The sequence below is a fragment of the Empidonax traillii genome, unplaced genomic scaffold (genome assembly GCF_003031625.1).
Source record: "Empidonax traillii isolate 1590-97213 ecotype Southwest subspecies unplaced genomic scaffold, ASM303162v1 scaffold204:size1584377, whole genome shotgun sequence".
NCBI lineage: Eukaryota > Metazoa > Chordata > Aves > Passeriformes > Tyrannidae > Empidonax > Empidonax traillii.
This window is the reverse complement of record NW_020955397.1, coordinates 1,276,916-1,303,579: the sequence shown is the minus strand read 5'-3', so window position 1 is coordinate 1,303,579 and position 26,664 is coordinate 1,276,916. Positions and strand designations below refer to the sequence as shown.

The 26,664-nt window shown below is 53.6% G+C and overlaps 1 protein-coding gene across 3 annotated transcripts; it reads right to left on the bottom strand.

The window, feature by feature from the left end:
- Positions 1-596: 596 nt before the first annotated feature.
- Positions 597-23,233, bottom strand: SARDH (sarcosine dehydrogenase). 3 transcript variants are annotated; one of them, XM_027887190.1, is made up of 22 exons: positions 23,010-23,233; positions 22,812-22,932; positions 21,762-22,078; positions 21,066-21,244; positions 20,408-20,587; positions 19,910-20,033; positions 19,614-19,714; positions 18,376-18,480; positions 17,885-18,014; positions 15,868-15,954; positions 15,664-15,754; positions 13,658-13,799; positions 11,979-12,062; positions 11,438-11,551; positions 10,746-10,884; positions 10,074-10,187; positions 8,539-8,686; positions 8,145-8,238; positions 3,266-3,428; positions 2,803-2,971; positions 2,212-2,347; positions 597-1,233 (listed from the first exon to the last, which is right to left on the bottom strand). In XM_027887190.1, exons 3-22 carry the CDS (start codon positions 22,072-22,074, stop codon positions 1,108-1,110), a joined length of 2,739 nt encoding a protein of 912 aa, XP_027742991.1. In that variant the 5' UTR covers positions 22,075-22,078; positions 22,812-22,932; positions 23,010-23,233; the 3' UTR covers positions 597-1,107. The 3 variants fall into 3 exon arrangements, with proteins under 3 accessions (XP_027742991.1, XP_027742992.1, XP_027742990.1); XM_027887191.1 differs by having other exon boundaries at positions 22,812-22,929; XM_027887189.1 differs by having other exon boundaries at positions 22,812-23,233.
- Positions 23,234-26,664: the final 3,431 nt, after the last annotated feature.

Below are 26,664 nucleotides of genomic sequence, written 5' to 3'. Positions count from 1 at the left end.
TTGGAAGTCGCTGACCCTTCCCTTGGGCAGCAGGGAGTTCATGGGATGCGTGCGTGTGATGGAAAACCATCCCCGATGCCTCCCAGCCTGGCTCTGTGTGCCAAGGGCCACAGGGCTGGCAGCACACGGCTCAGCCTCTGCAGGCAAACCCCTCTCTGTCGGGAGCTGGAAGGAGCCACCTCCAAGGTGACCTTGGGGAAGATACCAGCAGAGCAGAAGGGGTCTGCTGCTCTGCTGCCAGAGGGTGGGGACAAGGTGTGGGTGCCCTGACTGCTCATCTTACACCACAGCGCTGAGCTGGTCCTGCCTGTGTTGGGAGCAGCCCAGAGGTTGTGTCTGTGCCATCCCTGGAAGTGTTCAAGGCCAGGTTGGATGGGGCTCGGAGCAACCTGGGCTAGTGGAAGGTGTCCCTGCCCGTGGCAGGGAGGGTGATCTTGAAGGTCCCTTCCAACACAAAGCAGTCTGGGATTCCATGATTCTATGACACACAAGCACAAACAGTACTGGCAGAGGAAAACCTTGCAGCAGGCAGAGCAGCCCCAGCACAAACCTCGATAATGGCCCTGTGCCTTAGCCCCTTCCCTCCACAGCCCCCACGAGTGTTCCCACCCCAGCTCGGGGTCCCCAGTCACAGCCAGAAGGTGACAACCCATGAAGTGAGGACAGACACAGCAAGGGATCAGAGGCTCGTCAGGTTTGGAGGCTACAGCTGTATTAACAGCAGAGTTAGTTTAAAAAAAATTCATTTCCAGGCAGCGCGAAACTACATTTTGGGGGAAAGAGTTTCCAGCAAAGTCAAAAACTGAAACCACTTCATATGCAGTCAAAAACACTGTTTTCAGGGCAATTAACCCGTGGAAAAGAATTATTGCTGCAGCGGCACTCCTTCACTTGGGAAACAGAGCAACAGAGTCTTTGCACTTTTTAGAATCTCTTCCTCTTCTCCCCTCTAATTTGACCCAAATTTGCTTGATAAGTTCACTGCAGGCAGCTGCCTGGCTCTTCCATCTGACCCCGGAGCCAGCTGGGGCACCCAGGGGCCAGGAATTCTACTGGCAGCTCCTCATGGGCTCTTCCCTCTCCCCATCCAGCGTCCGCAGCACCTGCTCAGTAAAAGCCCTTCACGCGTTTGTTGTCGGGGTCGAACGGGGACTTGGTGTGTGCTCGGGCGGGGTAGGTCACTCCCATCCTCTCCAGCTCGTAGCTGCCACTCTTCACGAAATCCAGTGAGACCTGTGGGGCAGAGCCGTGCAGAAATCCCCATTAGTTGCTCCAGGGCACCAGCCCCCTGCCAGGATCCAAGCTCCATCCCTGGGCAAGCTCCCACCCCGCCCCACAGATCTGCTCTCCGCAGAAAAACCAGCCCTGCCGTTCCAAGAGGATGCACAGAGAGAAGGAAAATAGATGTTGAAAGCACTCTATTAAAAAAAAATAAAAACTGTCAGTATTTGAAATTTTTAGGGTGTTTTTTGATTTTGTTTTTTTGTTTGTTTGTTTGTGGGTTTTTGTTTTGTTTTTGTTTTTGTTGTTTGGTTTTTTTTTTTTACTTATGGAGTTATACAATGGAAAGAAAAAAGAGAATGGGAAAGGAAAAGTGAAAGGAACAACATTCACCACAGGGAGAAAAGGGGATTCCCAGGGACAACTGGACCACAAAGCCACTTGAGCTGGGACTCTTGCACTGATGCAGGATTAAAAGCCAAGGCAAGCAAGAGGATGAAAGCACAAGCATATGCACTGCTCATGGCTGGCACAGAGAGGGTCCCTGGGGATGTCATCCCCAACCCTCCATCCCCACACGGGTCCCTTGGCCTCTGACTACAGCACACTGCTTAATGAGGGCATCTGGTTGACTATCCAGGAGTCTCCCAGGCTTAATTAAGAGCTTGCTCTGCTCCTATTGGACATTGCTCCCTATAACGTAAGTTAATTCATTACTGCAATTAAACACTCTGTTGCAATTAACATCCAAGGCAGCGCTGGGGCCAGAGAGCGTTGCTGGGACCTCACGGAGTGACAGCAGGTGAGAGTGACCTTGCCACTGAGCTGTGACATTCCTCACTCTCCAGTGACATCCCTCACTCTCCATCCTCCACGGGAGAAGCACAGGGGAGCTGTTGCCCCATCTCCCACCCCAGATGACAGCAATGGGTTTGTGCCTTTGGCTTCAAACCAAACTAGCACAGCCATCCCCAGAGGGTCTGTACTCACTGGGCCCCCCTCAGGGTCACGGATGTAGCCATAGGCGATGGTTTTGTCGATGGCGAACCCAAAGTCTGCCCGACGGATGTGGCCGACCACCTTGCCGTCCCTCCAGACCGCCTCTAGGCCGAACATCGGCACCTTCCTGCGAGGAGAAGGCAGAGCTACCATCAGCAAAGCCCCACATCAGTCTCCCACAGGCCAGAGGAGTTTGGGGAGACCAGAGCCCACCTCTGCCCCATTGCCTGCAGGTCCATGAACCTCAACCCAGGCACCGGTGAAGCCCCTGCAGCCCAATTTGCACAACCTCCCGCTGCTCTGGGTGAAACAAGACCCACCCACTCCCCGTCACGCCGTTTCCAGCTCCCATTAAAGCATCTGAAAGGGAATTTGCGGTGGGATTTAAATTAGAGGTGGAATTGGAGCATGGCAAAGAGCTGAGCTGGCTCGCAACCGAGCCCCACGTGTGTGTGTGTGTGTGTGTGTGTGTGTGTGTCTGGGTGTGTGTGAGTGTGTGCACCACCCGTGTGTGTACACCCAGGGTGGGTGGCGATGGTGAAGGTGCTGGTCCTGGCGCTGGAGCCCAGCAGTGGAACTCACTCGTCCGTGGTGAAGCAGACGAGGCGGCGGAAGATGCCCTTGGCTTTCTGGGCCTCCACAGCCTCCCGGCCCAGGAAGGGGATGCTGGACTTGAGCTTGCAGGTGAAGGCTAAGCCAGCTTCGAGCGGGGTGTCGTCGGTGCGCAGGTCTGCGTGCCAGTGCCTGTACCCTGCGGGGAGCAAGCAGGGGGTCAGCCAGGTGATCTCTGCCAGGGTGAGCAGCATGAGGAGGAGGCCAAGACATCACCCCTGCCTCCTGGACACCCCTGTCACCCTTCATTCACTGGGCCCTGGACAAAGTACCCTTGAGAGAAGCCCATATTGGGGAAATCACAGTGCACAGCACTAAGACTGGTAGCATCTCTGCACCACTAGCCCACCCTTGAAGCTGGGGAAAAGCTCTTGGCCCTGTTCCCCTGGCTGGAGGAGAAGCAGCGAGTGCTGCTGTAAGGAAGGCAAGGCACCTTTCTCGATGCTGAGGCTGTCAATGGCTCTGTAGCCGGCGTTGGTGATGCCGTGCCGGGCCCCCGCCTGCATCACCGCCCGGTAAACCTTCACACAGTCTGCCCTGGGCACGTGCAGCTCCCAGCCCATCTCACCCACGAACGACAACCTCATGGCACGGACCTGTAAACACAAGAGGACAAACATCCCTGAGACGGAGCCGGGCTGTGCAGGGTGGGAGAGGCTACAGAGACACGTACTCCCATGTCGGGGGGAAAGCCGGCTTGCCTGGGCACCCTGTGGGCATCTCGTGGTGGAAGGCAGTTCTGTGCTCTTTCTAAGGCAGGGTCAGGCTGAATTTCTCATCTGTGCACAGCCTAAGTCAGCACCTCAAACCCAGCTACCGTCAGTGCCCAGGAGGGATGGGCAGCGGGCAGAGGTGGCTCTGTCAGCACCCCCTGGCCACTGATGGCAGGGCTGCTGCAGGCAGCCCAGCTGGGGTTAGACGTGATGCTCCAGCTCCAGCCGAGCTTTTTTCTCCCTCTGCTGATCCACTGAGATGGGAAAGCTGGTCCCCAGCAGGACTGTCCTGCTTTGGGGCACTTAACGGCTGCTGTTCCCCAGGGATTTCCCAGCTTGGGGTGGTGCAGCCACAGCAAAGGCACCCAAAGGCTCCCAGGCAGGGGTTTAGCCCAGTGTCCCGACTCACATCCCACTCACTCCAGGGAGATGCTCAAGTTTTCCCCCACGGATGTTGTGCCCTAAAGCAACGCTGCCAAATTAGCTCCACACTGAATGCATGAAGCTCCAAAGAGGAATGAGCAGATCAACACAGGGGAGCCCGTGCTTCTCTGGGGAAATCTCATCCTTGGTGATGGAGCCTGCTTGCACTCCCAGGGGAACAGACCATGCTGGGACTGCCCTGCCCATGTTCCCCCAGCTTCTCACCCAGGCAAGCGTGCCTGCATCCTCCTCGTTGTCCCTGTGAAACAGTCTGCATTCCCAAAGCTTTCCAGGCCAGTTGGGGCCATTCTGATTCAGGCATCTTCCCTGGAGACAGCCCTTGAGTCTGAGCTGCGTTTCCCTCTGATTCATCCCATTGTATTTCTTCACTTCCTCCCCCACACAACCCCTCTGTTTTATCCCTTTGTATGCACATCAACTGCAAATGCATAGTCGGCTTCAGGAGACAGATTAACTCCAGAGCTACACCACAGACTGCGAGCTGTGAGTCTTAACAGAGCAGTTTTCAGCTTAGAAGAGACTTCCTTCCTGTTGGCTGGGCACACTCCACAGCCTTGGGACTGGCTTGCCCATGCTGGCTCTGGGTGTCATTGGGGCAGAAGCTGCATTTTGCCATTTGCTGAGCTCTTACTAAAACCAGAGCTGGTCCCAGCTGTGCTCTCTAATCCCAGGTACAAACAACAACAGACAACAGCAGCTGCTGCCCAAAACAGGCAGAATTGCCAGAGGGGTGCGTGGGCTCTCTGCTGTAAGGATGGCCAGAGGGAACCCAAATCCATTCCTGCTTCCCCTAATATCCCCCTGCAAAAATAATGCCCTCAAACAGAGTTTAAGGCAGCTTGTAAGAAGCCTTAACCTTTACAATAGGAGTGGAGAGAAGGAAGGAACCCATAGATTTTGGGAACTTATTTTGAGCCTCCTCCCAACGAGCCATGCCAGGAGCCAGCACTCCCCTGGCCCCCGCAGAGAGGCACAAAGGCTGGCAATCACTTCTCCAGGTGCACACACACAAGGGGTGCAGAGAAGCTTTTTCCTCTACACAAAGGTGTCATCTAATTAGGGAACAGCCAGAGATCAAGCTGCTGCAGCCAGCTTCCATCTTCTCTGAGGCAGGAGATGCTCTGGGGACTGACAGGCAACTTCCCGGCTCATTAACCCCGTCTGTGACTGCAGCTGAAGTGCACTTTACTATCAAGAGCAAGTTACTGCTGGGAGAAACTTCCCCTCAAACCACTGCTGCTCTGTCTGAGCAAGCAGAAAAACAGATATCCTTGGAAAATTGGGGTGCCAGTCCTTAGCTTTGCACAGGCAGGGGTTGAGGTTGCCCCCACACCTGTGTGCCCCAGTCAGGGTCCACATCCCCCCACAGAGGCCGAGGGTGATGCCAAGGGCTGGGCTCAGCTGCTCCTGTGGCTTTCTGCTGAATTTCCCTAGGAACAGGTTTTTCTGTTAGATAGCAGCCAGAGCTATGGAATAGCATCAGCTCCTGGGTTTTTGAGCAGCAATTCAAAAGCATTCTAGAAAATGAAAACCTGAACTTTACCCTGTATCCAGCAGTGAAATTCAAAGGGGGACCTTTCTGTGCTGTTCAATACAATGAGGGACGCTATATATAAACTCACAAACCAGTAGGTAATTTCCAGAGTCATTAACTCTGCTGGAACTCTCCTTTCACTCCAGCTGATTTTGTTCAACTACTGAGTTAATGTATGAAAATCTCAGCGATAACTTTTTAAAGATATTGGGTTCAGTTTAATCCCCCCGGAAGGCGATAATATCAGCAAAGGCTTCAGCCTGCTGTCCTGAGAAATCCTCCCACTCTAATTTTGGTGTGGGATGGAGTCCCTGGTGTTCATTGTTCAGTGGGGACCAAGGGAGACCTCCCGAAGGTTGGCCCTGGCAGCAGGAAGGGAGTCTCCCCCCTCCCCATCCCACACCAGTTCTGACAGTCAGGGAATTTGCTCTCAGAAGAAGATACAAAATTTCTACCAGCTATTTTTTCCTCACATGACAGGATTACTTTTTCATAAACTTGAAGAGAAATGCAAATAAACTAATCACACCCTTGGAGAACAGGAACATTTATACACCTTTCCTAGGGGATAAGGAGATTATTATGAGATGATATCAGCTTGCTACAGCCATGTCAAAGGAGGATGTAGGGAAGATTAAAACTCATCAGTGGGGACTAAAATTCAAAATTCTGGACAACCTGCATCAATGAATTGTCTTTGGAGTCCCTCAGGCCACTGTTCCCCCCTCAAAGGGACACTGGACTCACTGTCTCTTTGATACCCCAGCCCAGGGCACACTGGTACTGATGGTTTGGAGGATTAATCTGACTTGGGCAAAATCTGTGACTCACTTAAACCACCCTAAACCCTGGCCAGGCTCTTGCTCACAAATCAAGAAGCCCTAATTTGATTTAGCAGCAATCCCTTCAGCAGCCAGCTGCAGTCGAATTAAAGCCACTCTAATTCTGAATGAAAAGTGGCCGCACGTGGCTTAACCCAATTTCACTCATATCCAACCTGCCTCCAGCTCCCAGCTTTCCTGCTGCCTTTTACAAGATTTACTGCTGCACCTTCACCTCCTTCATCCCCCACCAGGCACAGGCACGAGAGCCAGAGTGAGAGCTCGGCATGGTCCCTCCTGCCACCCGGCCCCTCCAGAGGGAAAGGGATGCCCTGGGACCGCGGCTTGCCCAGATTTCCCATGGGGTCCGAACTTGACCTTCTCTTCCAAAGGGTGTTTTTGCAACAAAAGGAATATTTCATATGGGATAAACATCAATGGGAAGGCAGAGCTTCCTGGGAAACCAAGCAAAAGCTTTTCCCAAACTTGCCAGCAGCAGGTTTTCCCAGGACATTCCTCCTTTGACAAAATGATACTTTGTGGTCACCAGCTCTTCTATTTAGGGTGCTTCTAGCAGGCTCAATCAGCAGCCTCACACATGACAGAAACTCCCCAAAGAGCTGCCATCACCTCCTTCCCCAGGGATAACTGTTGATGCATTGGGTAAGGTGGGAGGGGGATTTGAGGCGCTTTTCTCACTGCACCAGGTGAGATGGAGGAGTCTAACCAGGCAGACAGTGCTGTGAAACCTCCCAGCAAACCCTTGGGATCCATTTCTTTCCAACACAGTCAACGACACCACACCACTTTAGGTTGAGCCTTCCTCCCTCGACACCTCTGAGTGATACCACCCATGGCTGCAGGTCCTGGCAGAGGTGCTGGGCTGCCAACCTGGGCAAGGTGCATCTCCAGCAGCTTGCTGAGAACCCCCACCCATGGGTCCCTACCAGGCACCCAAGCCAGGCAGAGCTGCTGCTCATCACCATCACTCCAAAGGGCTTCTTGTCCCCTCGCTCTGGCACCCAGGGCCTTCACCCGAGGCATTAGCATGGAGCAGCACCAATGCTGAACTTCTCTCATCACAGCTGATGTGAGCCCTGAAGTCTGGGCAATGCAGGATGATCTGCACTTGTACAGGAAGCTTAAGGCTGTCAGACTTCTCCTGTGATCAAACACGGTGGCTCCCTGGGCTGCCCAGCCCTTACTGCCAGCACCTGACATGCTTTGCATTAAATCATCCCTTTTTCTGTTTTGTGATTAGGGGGAAATGGAAAGTGTCTGGAGTGTCAGGTAAATCTCATCACCAGTGCTCACCCTAATCCATGGGAGGCATCTCTCGTTCCTCTGCCATCACTGCAAAGCCATGAGTCACCATGTCCCTTCCCCAAGCTCAGCCAAGGCTGACACCACTGGGAGGTCTGGGAGAGCAGGCTGGCACCTGACAGGCAGTCAGGGAGGGGAACATCCTGCTCCCACACTGGATTTTGGCCTTTTCCAACAAAAAACACACCAAAACCTCCCTGCAATAACGTGGAGGCAGAGAGGTTCCCTAACAGAGAACATCCAGAGACTGGAATGTGTTGCCCAGAGAAGGTGTGGATGTCCCATCCCATCAAGGCCAGGTTGGACAGGGCGTGGAGCAACCTGGTCTAGTGGAAGGTATCCCTGCTCACAGCAGGGAGGTTGGAACGAGATGGGCTTTAGTGCCCTTTCTAACCCCAACCAGTCTGTGATTCTGGGCTTGGCTTGGCTGCACAGGCTGGTGGGTGTTCCCTGAGGAGCTCAAGGGCTCCATCCTACCGTGCATCCTGCAGCCGTGGTGATTTTGTGGGTGGAGAAGGGGAAGGCCTCGTTGCTGAGGTCGGTGTCCAGCACTTCTTGGAGGACAACGCGGCTGTGGGGAAACAGCAAAGTGGGTGAGGTGAAAGGACAGCTGAAAGGACACAAGGTTATCCCTAAAACCTGCTCTCTCATCCTGCCAGCAAGACAGACTTCTCACTCCAAGGAGAAGCTGATGTGGGTGATGTGCAAATGATGTCAAAAGAAATTCCAGTTCCTGGAAAATGGAGTGTTACTCCATCATCTATTGCCATGGGGATCACACCTAGCCCTGCCCAACGTGGGGACCTGTATCTTGAGACATCCCTCCCTCCCTCCCTGCATCTCTCCATGGTCAGGTTCTCCCCATGCTCACCTCAGAGGGCCCTGGATGCTCATCATGCCCAACTCCTCCGAGCAGTCGAGGAGTTTGCACTGGAGCTTCATGTCTTGCAGCACAGAGGTGATGTGGGACCAGTTGTGCTGGGCCACGGCCCCGCCGATAGCCAGGTAGTATCCATCCCCTGGAAGATACCCCCCAGCAGCCTTTCAGGGTCAGGAGTACTGGGCTGGGGGTGATGCCCAGCTCAGCTCCAGGCTGGTTTTGCTTTCCAGAGCCTGAGGTGGAACCCTGAGCCTCTCCAGCGTGCACACAGCAGGGGGGTTAAATGGTTCTGGGGCAAGGGAGGCTTTGCTGCCCTTTGTGGGGCTCAGCACAGTGAAAGCCATCAACACCTCAAAGAAGAAAACGTATAAAAAAGCTGTTTGAAACCTAGAGGTGCCTCTGTGTGTGTGAACATCACAGGAAGGGAAGAAAACTCTTTGTCCCTAGAGACCAAGAGCAAAAGCATTTGCACTTTTCTCCCTGTACAGAACAGACCCTTAAGTGTGAAGGGAAATGAGAGCCACAGGTGGAAGCAGGGAATGCTACAGCGACAGAGCCATAACCAGTGCAGGGGCTGTACTGTACACAAGGAGGAATTTCATCTCATTGCTAATCCTGGGTGGAAAAATCCCCAAGGATGGTGTTTGAGAGCTGATTAATATGTAATCAATCTTCCCTCTGTCTTTCCTGCCACTACAAAATTGCTCTTTGATAATCTGTCATAATGATAATAAGTGCAGCCACCTACTGTAATTGGGAAAAAAAAAAAGACTTTGCTGTGATTAAACTCCTCCATCGCCCGACACAAACCCCGCAGCTCTGCCATCCGCTTCCCATCACCCTCCTTCCTCTGCGAGTGCCCCAGACGAGAGGGAAGGAGGATTCTCCCACGGGGATGGAAGATCTCGCTGGCACCCCAAGCTGCTGGGGAAAGGGGGGGTGAGCTTGTCCCCACAGCACCTCTGAAGGTGACACGGTGTGGGAACAGGGCTCTGTGGGCACAAATGCACACCCCTGTCTGGTGGCAGCCCCAGTCCCTGGCTGTGCTGCTGGAGCTGAGCTCAGCCTCCTCCTCCTCCTCCTCCTCCTCAGCTGCCTAATGCCACTTCTGCCCTCTGGGCTGCTCTGCTCCCTTTCAATTCCTCTTTATTGCAGCTGATAAGGACTCGGACAGAGGTCAGAGCCGCCACCCAGGGCTGGACAAACCCAATAACACCGATGAGCAGCGCAGGGCCCCGGGGACAGGGGCGATAATCAGGTTACAGGGACTGAAGGACAGAGGTGGAAAAAGCCAGGTGGCTGCCATTAGGGAAATGCAATAACCCCCACGCCTGCAGCCCCTCCAGCGTGGCAGGGATGGAGGAGATGCTGGAACAAACCTGCCACCATGGCTTCCTGGAACTGGAAAGGTGTTTGAGTGGAAAATGCAGTGGGAGAGGCTGGGAGCTGAGCTGCAGGAAGGTGAACCCAGCCAGTGCCTGCAGAAACGCTCCCACCTCCAGCACCGCCATGCTTGGGGCTTTTACCTTCGAAAGCAGGGGCCAGGGGGGAGGCCGGGTCTCCAGGGCTGATCCTGCTGACAGTCAGGTCGCTCTCCACACCCCCCTGCTTGTTCAGCATGCAGGTGTACACGGTGGAGCCTGTGGGAAGGACACGGGTGCTGCTGCCCATCAGCCTGCCCGGCACGGAGCCCTGGCCCTGGCAGAGGCAGGTGGGTAGCAGGGAGAGTTGTCCCCATCGTTCCATCAGCTGCCACTGCCTGACCCCGCCCTGATAGATCTTGAGGTGTCCCAGCACCAGGAGGGGGGAAAGAAACTCAGATTTTTCCTCTTTGCTGTGTAAGGAGCTGAATCTTCACCCTTGGAAATGCCATAAGCTGCCTCCCAGCCCCGGCGAAGGGAACAGCAAACCACAGCTGGTGAGGGTTGTGCTTGATTTACTCCAGTACCCATCGCATCTCCAGCTGTGATCCAGAGGGCCAGACCCCCCTCCCCGCCCCCCCCAGCTCAGAGCACTGAGACTCTGTACAAAAAAGCAGAATCCAGTCTTGTGAAGACAGGGAAAGCAGACTTTCCCACGTGCTTCCCATACCCTCTGCAAGAGCAGCATTCAAAATAAAAACCTGTTTAGGCCCCCATGGGGTTTTCTGGGGTGGGATTTCCCTGGCATGCAGCTGAAACGAGGGGCTGAGCCGGTACCTGGTGCTTTGCTCACGTCAGCACTGAACAGCCAGTTTGCTGCTTTTGTAGCTTCAGGTCCAACCAAGTAGAATTTCCCAAAATAAGACATGTCAAAGAGAGCCAGGGCATTTCTGCATGTTAAGCATTCATTCTTGATCTACAATTAAAGCAAACACAGCACCGAAGCTGAGCCTTGCTTTCACCCCACGAAGGGAAACACAAATTAAACCATTTATATAATGGGAAATGATACCAGGACAGTTTTCTGGTGCCTCTAAAGGCCGTACAGCTTCAAAACATTCCTGAAAAAATCAAGTGTTAAATGGAGCAAGCCTGACAAGCAATCCTGTATGCTCAGTCCCATTCCTTACCTCACTAACGCAGTGACAGTTACAATTAATAACAATTAAATTTCATCAAATTGATTTCCCCCCCCGGCCCCCCAAGCTGCTATCAACACTTTCATTTAGGAAAGCAGCAGCATAATTCCTGTGGCCTCTCCACTGAGGTTTCCAAGCATGGTCCACACATTTCTCTTAATCCTTTTGGAACGTTTTTCCCCAATTTTAGATGAAGCTTGCTGCTTCCCCTCCCTCTGAACCTCCCCAACTCCACCCAAAGCAGGTTCTGCTGCCTCTGACCGCCCCAGTTCCAGATGTGCCCTGTAGTTTTGACCAGGGGAAAGGTGGGGCTGTCACCCCTGGACTCACAACGTCGTGGTGAGGGGGGAAGTCGAAGGTGTACTCGTCGCCCAGCAGGCGGTTGTAGGTGTAATCCTTGTGGCGCTCCCGGCCGTATGCACCATAGTAATCATAATCCAGGACCTGGGGGAAGAAGTGGGAGGATGGGGACAGTGAGGAAGATGATGTGAGGCCGAAGCCAAGGGTCTCCTAGTTATATTCACACCACCCCAGGAGAGAAGTGGGTCCACGAAGGACCTGGCTGTGGTGATGGGTCCCCTCCCCGGCATCCCTGCCCACTGTTTTTTTCAGTGTATCAGAACCTGTTGTTTGGGGGCATTGCAGGCAGATGCTGCCTGTTGCAGAGGGAGAGGCAGACAGATAGACACAACATACACACACAGATCTCCTTCTTTTTGCTGTTACGGTGAAATAAAGCCCGAAAGCTCTTATAGACCCTTTCTGGGGACATGCAACTACTGCAGCATATCACACACTCTGGGCACACCCCCTGGGCATAGCTGGTGCCTTGCAGGCTCAACACCCCCCCAAAACAAAGTGCCATTCTTACCGGGGCTGCACCCCCGGGGCTGAACCAGCCCGGCCTCTCCCAGCCGTGCCGCTCCTGGAAAACACAGCCCTGTCGCAGCAGCTCCTACCCAGGAGAAACGGGAACAAATGGTTTTTAAAAAGCCTTGTCACTGTGTTTTGAGCAGCGTCCAGGCTGCCCTCCTCAGGTGCGGGTTCATGCTCCAGATCAGACTTGTGACCCCTTGGCTTTGGCTGTCAGCAGCCAAAATAAGAGCTGCAGTTTGTCCTTTAAAACAGTGGCAAACTTGCCTGCAAATTGCCTGATTTTTATCCCCCCCCGCGTCAAGAAGGATATTTGCCTCAAGGGTGGTCGAGAGGCAGCCCAGCTGTGCACCCCCAGAAAACTGCGCTGTGGTACCTGAATTACTGACTGAGACATGCTACATCCACAGAGCAAGATTCCCCCTGATGTTCACAGAGTAATTATATAATAACATTTAAGATTTATACAGTAACCTTCTCATTCCTTCTCTGTGCTCTCAGGAAAATCTCTCTGCACGCAATTAATTAGGGATCCATTAAGATATTTTTGTTTGGGGCCTCTGTTCAGAAAAGAATAGATTTTGTTGAACATTTCAGAAAATGATTCAGTGCCTATTTATAAAACACAGCACATGTTCTGGAGCTGCATGGATAAATACCAGGCTGTCAGTCAAATGGGCATTGCTTATTAGACATGCTATTAAAAAGTAAATTGCATCCTCAGTGACAGAAAACAACTGAGCTGTCAACCAAACACCGGGGGCTGGAGGGCAGGGATGTCTGTTTTACTGCTTGAGCCTCTGCTCTCCACTGGAAGAGGGATGGTGTGATATGAATCAGAGACAGGCAGAAATGAGCTTGGGAAATGTGGCTGCTCCTTGCCAGGGCTGGGACTGGGGCTGGTGTTGATGTGGTGGGACAAGACACTGATGCTGAGTCACTCCAAGCACCCTGGGGGTGCTGAGTGATTTGGGAGCTCTGAGCTGCAGTGGCTGCGATGCTGCTGGTGCTGCAAAATGCTGGAAACTGGGTTTTTCTCTCAAGTGCTACATCTAAAGGGTGCTCACCTGCAGAGATTTGTGCAAGGAAGTGGCTGGCAAAGGTAGGAGTAGCGGGAAGCCCTGGCTGGTGGCTTCAGGGAGTAAAACCACTTAGAGGGTGCTGGCAAAACCACCTCTGTGGAGGCACAGCTGCTCCCCACTCTTCCCACATCCCTCCTCATGTCCTGGCCTCTGTTTTGGGGAGAAGCTGCTGCTGAGTTGTGAGCAGGACATGGTGAGCAGTGGCAGGAGATTCATTCCTGTGAGCATTTGGCATCCTCAGCCCTGGCAGCTGCCCCTGAGCTGGGCTGGCAGTGAATCGGCTCAGCCTCTGAACTCTTGTCTCCACTTTTCCCTTGCCCGGTGGTCATCACTGAGCTCTTAACCTATTTTGCCAAGTTAAGCATTAAAGGAAAGCCTGGCATCTCTACTATTAAACTGTTCATGGCCCCAGCACCCTCACAGTGTGCACTCAGTGAGCTTTGGGATAGGCAGGGATCTCCCCAGGATGGATAGATGGGACCACAGATGCAGCAGGACGTGTTGGGGAGTGATACAGCTGCAGCCACTCCTTGTGACCTCTTTCTTTTTTGCTGCAGGGATGCTGTGAGGGTCTCCCATGGCAAAATGTCCTCACCTCGTGCAGGGGGTCCTTCCTCATATTGCGTCCTGCCAGTGGCTCATCGTAGGGGAAGACGACGGAGTAGTTCTTGGCGTAGGACTCATGGCTCCGCTCCCGGATCCAGCGGTTGTTGTCGGTGAGGGAGTGGTGGAACCTCCTGGAAGGCAGGGAGAGAGCAGCGTCCCCATGGGCCCAGCAGCTCCTGGGGTGCCTCCTCTAGACCAGACCCAGATGTGGATGCAGCTGCTGAGGTGCAAAAATTGCCATTTCCTGCACCAGCTTCACGGGTAGGAGAGCAGAGGAACCAAGCAGGGCTTGGTGCTGGCCATGCCACAGTGCTGGCAATCAGAGTCAGTGTCCCTATCCAGCTTCTAGCGCTACCCCAGAGTAACTGAGAGCAGAATACACCCCTTCTGGAGGGGGGAAATAAAAAAAAAAAAAAAAAGAAACTTGAGATTAATTCTGCCCTGCCAGCCTCAGAGCACACTCTGGGTTCAAACGCAGCCCAACGAGGGAATGAGCCCTGGACATTCTTTACATTTTTCATCCAATTCTCCCCGGGCTGAAATATAAATAAAACCCAAATCATTTTAAATTCGTTTGACATATTTTCATCTTTCAAACAGAAAAGCTCCTTGAAGGAATGTGCCAGCTCAGCACACGCTCAGGTTGTTATTACCAGAGACCTATAACTCATGGAGAGCAGCCCTGGGCACTGTGGCACCTTTCCTGGGGCTGGAGAAAGGAAGGCAGGCAGGGGACGAAAAGCAAGACAAAATGTCATTTCTAGGTTATGCAGTGGTTTTTAAAAATGATATTTTGAGTTTCCCTCCTCACTGAGTGGGTTCAGAGGAGAGGCAGGGCACCGGGGCTGAGCTCTGCAAGAAATGCAAGTGATGCTCCCCAAAAGCACCCACGGGCTCTCTGTGAGAGCAGCTGCCTCTTCTGCTGTCAGGGGACAAGCAGAAGGTGACACATGGCATGTCACTGGCACCCTTGGTTGCCCCTTCAGCCCCGGTCCCTTCACCAACAGGCTGAATTTTTGACAGCAGCAAGCGGGCAACAGCTGCCAGATGAAATATTTACAAGCGAGTGTTTTGAGAGGATAAATACTGAAATGTGCAGAAAAGTGAGTTCTTTAAAGAGGAGCTTAGTAATCATCAGCCAAAGGGGAAAAATGGGACTGACAGCTCGATGGCAGGGCAGATGTGATATGGGGGATGCTCCATCCAGGTGCAAGGCATGGAAAGACCCCAGTTGCTCCAAGCAGGGCTGGGGTCACCCTGAAAGGGCTGTGGTGGTGCCAGTCCAGTGCCTGTCCAACCTGGGGATTTCTCCATCACTACAATCCCATCCCTAGCCCAGCTGCTAAAGGAAGGGAGCTGGAGGCATCTCCCACTGATCCCTGCAGACGCCAACACCCCACTCCCCCAGCCTGAGTCAGAGAGGGCATTTACAGCTTTACCACTAAGGCAACAGCATTTTCAAAGCTTTGTCCCCGGCAAGGTGGTTGCTGTCACCAACAGCCCTGTAAGAAAGCCTAAACCCAATCAAAGACAATCAAGAAAGTCAAAAGCAATTACTGAGCCAACATCTGCACAGTCAAAACTCTCGGCCCGTGTGGTGCTGTGGAGGGAGGCAAAGCTAATATTTCTGCTGTTGAAATCATCCCCCCCAGTTATTAACTTAGAGGATTAGGCACGGCACTAATTGAACAACAACAAAACCCAAACGTAATTAGCCCGTCCTTCCCCATCACCGCAATCTCCTTGTGCCTGATGGAAGCCGCTTGCGTGGAAGTGGAATGAGGCGGAGGAGATAAACCCCCTGTGTAAATTCATTAAAGCCACTGCATGTAATTGATTCCAGCTCCTTGGAGGGACACAGGCGGTGGTGCAGACGCTGCCAGGACACCCACTCCCGGTGCCAGCAGCCAGTCCTGCCTTGAAACTGTCCCCAGGGGCCACCCAAGGATGGAGGGGTGTTGGTGAAGGAGAGCTGGGACGGGCAGCGGGACTTGCCTGATGTCGTAGCCGTACATGTCCTTCTCCGGCCGCCCGTGGATGATCCAGTGAGCCAGTTCCCTCCCACAGCCACCTCCCAGCATCATCCCTGGGGGAAGAGGCGAGGATACAGATGAGGCCAGAAGGCCAAGCACAGCTGTGGGTGTTGGGCTCTGCCTGGGATATGATGTCCAAGGTGTGATTCCTCTGGGTCTCTCTTACCAGCGCTGTTGAAGCCACAGCCAAGGAAGAACCCTCGGACTTCTGGAGCTTCCCCCATGAGCGGTTTGTGGTCGGCTGTGAACGACTCTGCAAGACAGAGGGGATGTGCCAGTGAGGCCAGGCCAGGCTTTTGGGGACACATCACACAATTCAGGAACAGGTTTCTTGCAGCTTCCTGTGCTGACCTCATCTTGCTCCCAAAGAGATCAGTGGGGCCAGAACGGGACCAACACCAAGCACTTTCCAGCTTGGGAGTTAAACTGAAAATTTGGGAAACAAAATGAATCCCCCAACGGAAGCTGCACAAGAGAGCTCCTTCTGTCTCCCAGTCCCCCAGTCAAGGGGGCGCACTGATCTGTTTGTTGCCTTTTCAGTGTCTGAGCCACATTTCATGATGACTGTATTCCACCTTCATTGACTTCTGCTGGGAAATCTCATGACTTTGAACTACTTTGTTCAGCTGAGGGACTGCTGCTGATGTCTCCCCAGATTCCTGTGCTAATGATGTCTCCAGCTGCCAGTGCTATTCCACAGGGCCACCAGCCACAGTCCCTATGCAAATCCTCACCAAGGAGGACAGCAAAGCACCCTGACAGAGGGGTGCAATCCTCCTCTCTGTTTTATGGCGGTTCATCCATCCATGTGAAAGGAGAGAGGGAAGACTGAGCAGAGCCAGAATATTTCCACTGTCACCAGAGCAGCTCCTCATGTGCCAATATCTCTGTACTGATACACCAGGTTACAAACTCACTAAAGTTAATGGAGCAACACCCAAAGCACCTCCCCTTCCTTCCAGCCCAGCTGACTTTGCCCTGGGATGGACAGTGAGGGCTCCCAGAGATCTTGGCACCGTTTCCCACAGCAGAGAGGACAAGCCTTGGCTATTTGCTTCAGCCCAGCGTGACTCAGCTGTCGCAAACTGCCGGTTTAAATCAAGAAGGAGAAAAGGAGGAGAGCTGACCCTTTGGAAATGACATTACTGCACTACAAAGGGTAGACATTCATCTACCAGAAGCCAGCTCTCCACCAGCTCTGCTCACACCGCAGTGTAATCAAACCACCGGACCCAGGGCCAAGGTCTCCACCTTGTACACGTCGTGTTTGATCAGCCACGGGGCAGGAGATGTGCCCTACTTTCCCCTCACACAACCATAAGGGCCTCAAGGGTTTCCCTTTAAGTGCCTCAGGAAGAAGAGTTTTATTACAGTTTCTTTTTTAGCATATGGTAGGTTTTAAGGCCAAACCAAGTGTGCAGGGCTCGGGCTCGATGGCTGGCATCACCTCCAGCTGCCACTGCAGCAATACTGTGGCCTTTAACTCCACACCAGGCAGCCTAGGATGTAAATCTAGGTGAGTCTAATTTCACTGGCCCAGAACAAAGCAGCCAAAATAATTATATAAGAAAACACTTGGTAAAACAATGGTCACTGCTTGAAAAAAATCTGCCCCTCGATTTTCCAGTCCAGTGGCCACAACAATGGCTGTAAATCTGTGCTATTCACACGCAGACTGGACCGAGGCAAAAAGCTCCCCAGGGAAATTTTTTTAAAAGGTCAATTTAGATGATAAGAAATCTATAAGATTATAAGACATCTATAAGATTATAAGAAATTATAAGAAAGAAGTTATTAACAATAAGGGTAGTGAGCCTCTGGTACAGGTTGCTCAGAGAAGCTGTGGCTGCTCCGTCTCTGGAAGTGCTCAAGGCCAGGTCAGACAGGGCTTGGAGCAACCTAATCCAGTGGAAGGTGTCCCTGCTCATGGCAGGGAGTTTGGAACTACATGACCTTTAAAAATCCATCCAATCCAAACCATTCTGTGAGTCTATGAATCCACGGTTCTATTTCTCCACCCAGGCTAAGCCTGGAATGCCACCCCTTGGAAGATGACACCACTGCAGCCAGACCACCAGAACTTTCTCTGCCTTCAGAGAGTTTTCCTTCTCCCCAGGTTATGAAGTTTCCCTTTGCCTCCTGGGTGGAACCCAGCCACCGTGGTGCCCCCACAGCCACGTTACCTGGCCCACAGACAGTGGATTTAATGCCCGTTTTCTCCAGCACTGGTACTCTGTTGATGGCACCTTCGATGTGTTGCATGAAAACATCCCAATCCAGATCAAATAGGCCAAAAGCAAATTTTTCAGATACCTGAAGGTGGGAAACAGGAATCAGGACACAGAATAGTGTGCAGCTGCTGCTGTAAGAACTTCTCAGCTCTGGCACCTGCACCTGGATAAAGGGATGATGCACAGGGCGGCAACTGCACAGCGGCCCCTGAATTTCCCCAGCCCAGCCTTTTCATCTCATTCCTGTTACCTCTGTATTGCCTATCTGTGCCACAGACAGACCCAAAGGGAAGATGCTCTCCTGTGCTTTCCCCACCAGCCCCACAGAGGTTGGTACCCACAGAACCCCGGGGCTGAGGCCCTCACGCCTGTGCCCATCCCTCTGAGGTGGGTACCCTGGAAACCTGCCTTGTTCCCCCCGAAAACCTCCTGGCACTGCTCACCTTCTCCCAGAAGATGGGGTTTGACTCATATCCACCCACGGAAAGGGCATCGCCTTGGAGACGGAGATAGACCGAGGCGTCGTGATCGCGAACGTTTGGCATGTTCTAAAAAGCGGGGAGAGAGGGGAGTGAGAACTACGAGGACACCCCTGCATGAGATGGAGGTCCAGGACAGAGGGTGGGCAACTGTAGCAGTGACCTGCTGAGGATAGGAGCAGCAACAACTCCCTGGGTGTTCCCTCAGCCCTGAAATTTGGGTGCCCATGTTGACCCAAGAGGAAGGCGCCCAGCTCAGCTCTAGCAGAGCTGGTGAAACCACAGGCTTATGCAGATGTGTGAGCTTGGGGGAGCCAGAGCAGCCCCCATGGTTGATCCTAGCTCAGAAAACATCCCTCCTCCGCCACCCGCCTCTGCAGGAGGAGGCAGCAGCTCAACGCGCGGGCAGTGGTGCGCGAAGAATGAGGGATTTGTTCTCCTGAATAATGGATGGAGAAACATTTAGATAACATGGAAGTACTGCTGTAGGGCCTACTGCAATCCATGTTGACAAGTGGAATTAGGTGGTTTGAACAAGAGGCACCGAGGTCTGCAAGCTGCAGCCTCTTCTCTGAAAAGTCTTCCTTTCTGTGCACAGCGCGGTGGAGTTACTGGGATAGAAATGTAATCACAGACAGCACTTTTTACAGTGAGGCACCTCATACTGAAAGGTCAGACACAGACCGTGTCAGTGGGATGGAAACTAATTAATGTGTCACCCTCAAAGCGCTGGTGCCTGAGAGAATGAAGCCTCCTTCAACTCCTGAGCAATTCTCCATAGCTGGACGGCAGGAACAGATTTTTTGGGACAGTTAAGAAATGCTTGGAGAGCTACACCTCTGCCTCTTGGGACTGGGGCTTGTTCAGAAAGTGGGATCTTTATGAATGCTGCTATCAGACACCCAAGCACAGCAGAGATCCTATGACAATTCTACTGAGGAAAAAAAAAAAAAAGAAGAAAAAAGAAGTATCTTGCTGGTTGTAAAATTGTTAAATATTAACTCTGACTCTGTTCAAGGTGGTCTCACAGCCCTGCTAGGTGTGCACTCCCCCAGGTGCACAGCCCAACCTGGCAGCACACGCCCACACTGAAGGCAGGAACAGAGTGGGGTCCCACAGGCCTGGGAGTCCTAGGAAAGGGGGTCTTTCCTGCCTCACCAGCACTGCCCCCCAGAGCAGAGGAGCCGACCCGCAGCGCTGACCTGGATGCCCTCGATGCGCTCGGTCACCACGTAGGCGTGATGCATCCCCACCAGCGGCACGTGCACGCCGGCCAGCCGGCCCAGGGCTCGTGCCCACACACCTGCCGAGAGAGCAACCCCGTGCTGAGCCCCCATCCGTCCTCCACACCCCCCCAGAAAGCTGTCCTGCAGCCCACCCAGACCAGGGGACAAGGACTGCTGCAGACCTTCTGGCTCGCAGAAGGCAAAGCCACCACCTGAGCCCTGCGGCCACAGCCCCTATCCCACAGTTCCCCCCCGTGCCTGGCGCCCTGTACCTGCACAGTTCACCACGCAGGGGGTCTGGATGGTCCCGTGGGCTGTCTCCACTGCATACACCCTCTTCACCCCGAAATCATCAGCTCTGACCTGGATGCCGGTGACTGGGCAGTTCTCAATGATCTGGTGGCACAGGAAGGGCAGCACAGTCACAAGGGCAGGGGGACAACCCACCTCACCTGACATCCAGACCCCAGATTGGAGGGAAAAATTATTCTAAGCAGTGGCCTGGCAATGGCCATCTCCCTGCCTTGGGTGCCTTGTCTTGCTCCTAAAGGTCTTTTTTCCACTCTGTATTTTTCCTGGACCTCATGGTTTAAGATATCTGTGCCAGCTTTGTCACTGTGACCCAAGCAACAGGACAACATCCTTCTTGGGAAAGATCTGATTCTGCAGGAGCAGTTCTGCCTTAGTGGGAAAGGAGATGGAGAAGGAGGGGATGAAATCTCCTCCCAGGATCAACAGGCATTAACGAGCAATTACTAATTAAGAACTACCGTAGCTCCTCTGGCAGCTGCTGCTCTGGCAAGAGTTGAGCAGGTCCCGGCTGGATCCATGGTGCCATCCTTGGGGACGTACAGGGTGCCATACAGGTCATCAATGTTCATCAGTGGGTACAGGTCCTTAGTCTGTGATGGGGTCAGGACGTAGGACTCCACACCATACACCTTCCCCAGCTGCCAATGCACAAGAAAACGGGGAGCTGAAGCAGGAAACAAAAGCTCTGCTCATCACTTGCTGCTGGAGGAAGAGACCCCCAGGACATGTTCATCTCCCTGGTGAGGCAACAGCTGCACCAAAGCAGACCCTAAGTCCAGTGTGGGATGGGATGGTCTGGTCAGATTTCAGGGAATATGACCCCGTATTGCTGCCCGTGCAGCTGGAAAAATGATGCTGCCACTACCTGAATGGTCAAAAATCCACAGCTGGATTTACTTTTGCTGACCTTGGAGCATTTTGCCAGATTTTGGCAGCCTTATGGAAGTCAGGAGGTTGCCCTGGAAGCACATCCAGGCCACTCCCAGCTCTCTGGGTGGGAAGGCAGCGAGGGATGGGACATTCGGAGACCTGGGGACCCCCCAGCCCTGCTCCCAAATAAATGGCACCTCCTACAGCCCACCCAGGTGGGGGACGCACAGAGGGGCTTCTCCCTACCGACATGAGCCTTTTGTACTCGTCGAGGCGCTGCTTGTTGGAGGCGATGAAGAGCCCCCCGTTCTCCACCCAGCCCGTGTGCAGCCCCGTCTCCGCCGGCAGATCCCGGCTGACCACATCCCGTGTGTGCGCCAGCAGCTCCACCTCCACATCACTGGGACGCAGCTGCCACAGGAGACCTGGGGACACACACACACACAGCCCACGCGTGGGACAGGGTTCCATCACCCCTCCATCACCCGGAGTGGGATGCAGAGGGAGCCCCGGGATCCCACGCGTGTTCCGCGTCACCCTGCGGGGCTCTTGCTCCATCTCGTGGATACGTGGGAGCGCTACAAACCATCGGTTTCTGTTTTCTTTGAGCGTTAAATAAATGGGAAAAAGGAGAGTGGACGACCCCAAAAGTGACAAAACACAAAAGAGCTTATATAGCTCCTCCTCCCTGCCAAAGAAAAGTACTTAAAGAAGGAAAAGAAAAACTGTGGGAAAAAAAAATATTTCCTTTTCCTTTGGCCACACGAATTTAAAAAAAAAAAAAAAAAACTAGAAATGCTGAAATTCTGCATATTTAAAGCCCAAAATCTCCAGCACATCCAGATGCAGCCTGTGCAACAGATTCACTCCAGGGACAACGGCACATCCCAAATCATGGGCATCCCACCCAAATCATGGGCATCCCAGTGCCCACCCACTCACCAGCCGTGTGCCAAGTGGTGCCCGAGGTCAGGCGGTCCCTCTCCAGCAGCACCACGTTGGTGACCCCCATCTTGGCCAGGTGATAGGTGGTCTGGCAGCCCAGGCTGCCCCCACCAACCACCACCACCTCGGCCGAGGATGGCGGGGGCCGGCTGGGCTCCCCGCTCCCGGGGCCTTCCTCCTGCAGGGTCTTCTGGTACGGGACACTCTTCTTGGCCGTGGGCCCCGTGGCGCTGCTGAAGGACCGGGGGCTCCTCCAGGGGGCTGGCAGGCGGGGGGCAGCTGCCCGCAAGGCACAGCTCACGTAGGACATCACCTGCAGATTCCCAAAATCATCTCTCTGGCAGGGGTCAGGATCCCTGGACAGCCTGGCTGCTCACCTCACCACTGCCTCCGTGGGAGCAGCATCTCTGGGAGCTGAGCAGGGGCTGAACGAGCCCTGGGTTACATCCCTGCCCCTGGGAAATAGAATCCTGGTTGCACGTGTTGGTTGCAGCTCCCAACCTTCAGAGGGTACCCCACCTTAAAAAAGGGGCTTGGGAATGCCCAGGGCACATCAACCCTGTGTTTGCTCACGCCTCCAGAAATCACTTTTTTCTACCCCACGCTGGAATTCAGGAACTGTTTGGCCACAATGAAGGTGCCAGGTTTGCTCCCTATCAGAGAGTGGCGCAATGCCTGCTGGGGGTGGAAATGGGGGCAGATCCTGCCTGCAGACACTGCAACCCCTGCGGACCCTGCATGCAGGTCCTGTTTGAGGACATGGCTCAGGATTCACTCCTGGCACACGGTTTTGGGTGCACAAAGGGGGTGCAGCGCAGTCTCACAGGCCAGCACTGTCCCACTCCCACGTGAGCCTTGGCCAGGGGCTGTCCCATAGATCACCCCATTGAGACCCCCAGCTTGCTGCCACGTGGCCTCCAAAACACTCACTGTCACCCCTACGGTCCCCCCACAGCCCAGCCAAGCTGCAAACTCCCACTCGGAAATCCCCTGACACCGCAGGAGTTTCCCGGACAGCCCACGGCACATTCCCACCGGGATCCACTCACCAGTGAGTCTCACTTGGGCTGGCTTTCCCTGCTGTGATGGCCGTGGGGCCCCTGCCTTCCTCCGATGCTCTCCTCCTCCTCGTCGTCCTCCTCCTCCTCTTCCGTCCCTTCTGCCCCTGCTGCAAAAAATATTAACCAGCAACCGGAGGCGAGCAGAGTCAGCCTAGGAGGAAGGGAAAGAGGGGCTCCTTCGTACCTCTTCTCGTGGCTCAGCTGCTCCTCAACAAAGACAGAAAGTCCAGCAGGGAGGAGAAACTCAAAACAGGGAGGAAAATGCTGCTTTTCTCCCCGGCTCGGTGCCCAGCAGAGAACAAACAGCCCAGCTGGGGCCAGGGGGACTCGCAGCCTCCCAGGCTCGCTCAGTGCTGGCTGGAGTTGTCAGCTGGGTGCCAGAGAGCAAACACAACGAGGAAAGGCACCATCTGACCCTCCTGCTGCAGTTCCCAGCAGCTACACTTTAAGAGCAGAATTAAAATTAATGTACACATTTACTATGCCAGACCCAAGAGCGCAACATGAAAGTAGGAACACACAAAAAAATTTTAATTTAGAGCGGGGTAGGGAAAATAAATGCTTGATTTAGATCTCTCAACCTGAAGGTTTATTGTTCCCCCTGCTCAGGACTCACCCCTGGAATTAGGGCCTGTTTGGGCAGGATACATAAGCTCTCCTGAAGGGCCTCATTCTGGTATCTCAGAGAAGCAGAAGTTGGGGTGGAGTCGGGGTTTGCCTGGTGGTTGGGAGGGATCAGGGTCCAAGCAGCATTGTGGTCCCTCAGGCAGCATCACACCAGAGCCCTGAGCAGCCCAGGAATGGTGCTATGGGGGGCTTTTACCATCCAGCAGCAATATGACCCTAGGAAGTGCTCCCCATTGCCTCCCACCCATCCCACACCTCTGCTCTTCCCCACTGAACACACTGTGGTACCCAGCCTGCATCCAAATTTCTCCAGTTTGGAAAGGGTTTGAATAGGAGCAGAGGGGTTCACTTGTTCCAGCATTAACCCATCTCCAGCAGCATTCCTCTCCTTCCCCCAAATTTAAAACCAGTTTCTCAGTTTCAGAGGGCCCCAATTCCTTCAGACTTCTTTATGGACTAATTGCTCAGAATAACCACAGAGTTGCAAACAAGTCTAAACTCCTGTTTGCAGTAGGGTGTTTCTGTTTGACAGGTCAGAACCATTTCATCAGTGTGTCCTAATTATAAATACGACCTTTGGGTTAGACCAGACCTAGAACAATACAAGCCCAAGTCTGGGTTCAGCAGCAAGAGCCCTTCACTGAGCTCAGGACAGACAGTGGGGAAAGTGACAACTGCTACAGCCCCTCCAAGCCCTAATGTGACTCCAGAGAAGGAACAGGGGTGGTTATTTTTTTGTGATGGTCAGTCCAATGTAGAGGGAGCTTATGCCAGTTTAATCTTCCTCTATAGTTTTTAGGTTAATTCTAAAATAAGGAGCACAGTGGTTCGTGTGCGCCAGCTGGAGTTTTCTAGGTCACAGAAAACATGGCTAATGCAGGGATGAGCCAGCCAGGCGTGCTGTGGAGCCACGGCCAGCAGTGCCTGTGCCATCCTCATCCTCATCCCCACTCGAGCTGCGTGGGCAGAGCTGTGCACTCACCTCTGCACCGCCATCTGAAATGGGGCTTGAGGAAGCATTACCATGACATGACCCCAAGCCAGGAGCAGTTGGATCCCACACAGTCCTGCTGGGCAGAGCTTTTCTGAGCCCTCCTCTTGGCAACCCCCTGCCTCAGTTTCCCCATCCTGGCTGCAGAGCGGTTCGGCCCCTTGTTTTGGGATCCACCGGGCTGGGTGGCACGTGAGTTCAGCCCCAGCCGTGGCAGAGGGAGGTGGCCACATGCTGGCCGGTCACAGGTCACCGTGGCCATGGGGTGTGCTCGAGGGCCAGCCCCAGGGCCACCACGGGTGGCTGTCACCCTGCAGCAGGAGCAGGACCTGCCGTTCACAGAGGCCAGCCAGCAAAGCAACCACCCCCCTGCCGTGTTTGCTCAGAGCTGGGCAAGCCTGGCTGATGGAGGGGGGATTATGGCAGCAGCTGCTCTTGCTGGGGGGAAAATAATAGCAATAAATAAAACCCTGTGCCTGGTGCATCCTCCCCTCCTGGGGCAGGCCAGGGGCCGCATGGGGCTGGAGCCAGCTGTGCTGGCCACGGATGGAGATTTCTTCTCCTGTCAATGCCCCTGGAATGCTGCTCCTGGTCTGGTTACAGCACCTGGTCAAGGCTGGGCATGGTGGATAAATGCCCCATTTATTCCTGAGGCATCAGACCTCGAATCGATGCAAACCCCTGGGGAGGGTTTGGGTACAAAGCCCAGGGAAGTCGCTGTTGAGGCACCCACCTGTCATCTCCAATCCCTCAAGGGTTAAATACCCCCAGCCCCCGGGCTGGCAGGGATGTTCCCAGAGGCCAGATGTCAAATAGAAGCAGATTTTTGCATTTACCAGCTCTTGGTTCCAGGCTCTAGTGTGCTGTGGCCACCTGATGGCGATGCCAGACCCACTCAGGGCCAGGCTGATGCTCAGCACCATCAGGGAAGGAGATTATCACAGGCAGGGTCATCACCTGGACCAAGGGAAAATACCTGGTTGAGAAGCATCTTCCCAAAACAGCATCCAAAAGTTAGTGCCCAGCTCATGTCCTGCTTCTCCGTGTAAAACACATCCACTCTTTGCCCTTCCCGCTGATTCTGGGAAAAGTGAAGCACTGGAGACTCAAAGAGCAGGAAAAAAAATTAATGTTCTTAATTAAAGGACATGGCAACTCACAGGGACAGAGCTCACAGGAAGCTCTGAGTGAAGCCTCCAGCAATGCCTCATGTATTTTATAAGCAACTGTGCAACTCCTTTTATTGCTCTGGAATATGCTAAACCTCCTTCTCTCAGCCTGCAGGGGTTCAACTTGCTCAAGGAGACAACCCCCAGGAAAGGTGTCTGGATGGAGCAGAGGACAAGTGCCCACGTGGCAGCTCCTCCAGGAATGAGGTGAAGGAACCTAAGAGACAACGCAGGAGGGATCTACTCAGAGTTTTGGAAGGGCATGAACACTTTGTCATAGTTCTGATTATAGCAAGGAATTTTGTCTTTCCTTTCCCCTTCCCCCCCCCCCCCCCCCCCCCCCCTCCCCCGTGTGTGCTGTTAAGGAAGAATCAGATAAACAAAGGAGTTAGCCTGGGCCCTAAATGACCGAAACATTAGTCACCTAGCAACGAAGGGGGAGGAATTGGAAAAGGCCAGAGTGTGTGTATGGAAAGGGGTAGGGTTTGGGGGTTTGGAGCTCAGCCCTGGGGGGTTGGAGCTCAGGCTCTGGAGCAGGAGGAGGAGGCTGCAGCACGGAGGAGAGACGGGCTGGTTTCTTCTTTGTCTTTTCCTGTGGGAGAGGAGTTTTTGCTGCTGTCTCTCTGCGCAGCTGATTGCTGGTTGCAGGCTTGGTTCACCGTGAGATCTTCACCAACTGAGTCGTGAGTTTTTCTTCCATTGGGAGAACTTTCTGTTTCCCTTCCTCTTCCCCCCTCCTCCCTCGCCACCCGGCGGCAACCAAGGATTCCACAGCGCCGCCTGGTGATGGGTGCTGGACATTACAAGTTCTACTCCTCCAGTGATCCAACAGCGCCACCTGGTGACTACTGTAGAACATTACAAGTTCTGCACTTTTTGATAACTCAAAAGCGCCACCTGGTGAACGGTATAAGACATTACAAGTTTTTGCATCTCCAGTGACCCGACGGTGCCCCCTGCTGACTGTGACTGGAACTGCACCAAAGGGTGCTGAAAATTGAACTATTTGATTTTCTTTTTTGCCGGTTTTATCGGTTTTGTTCTTGAAGGGG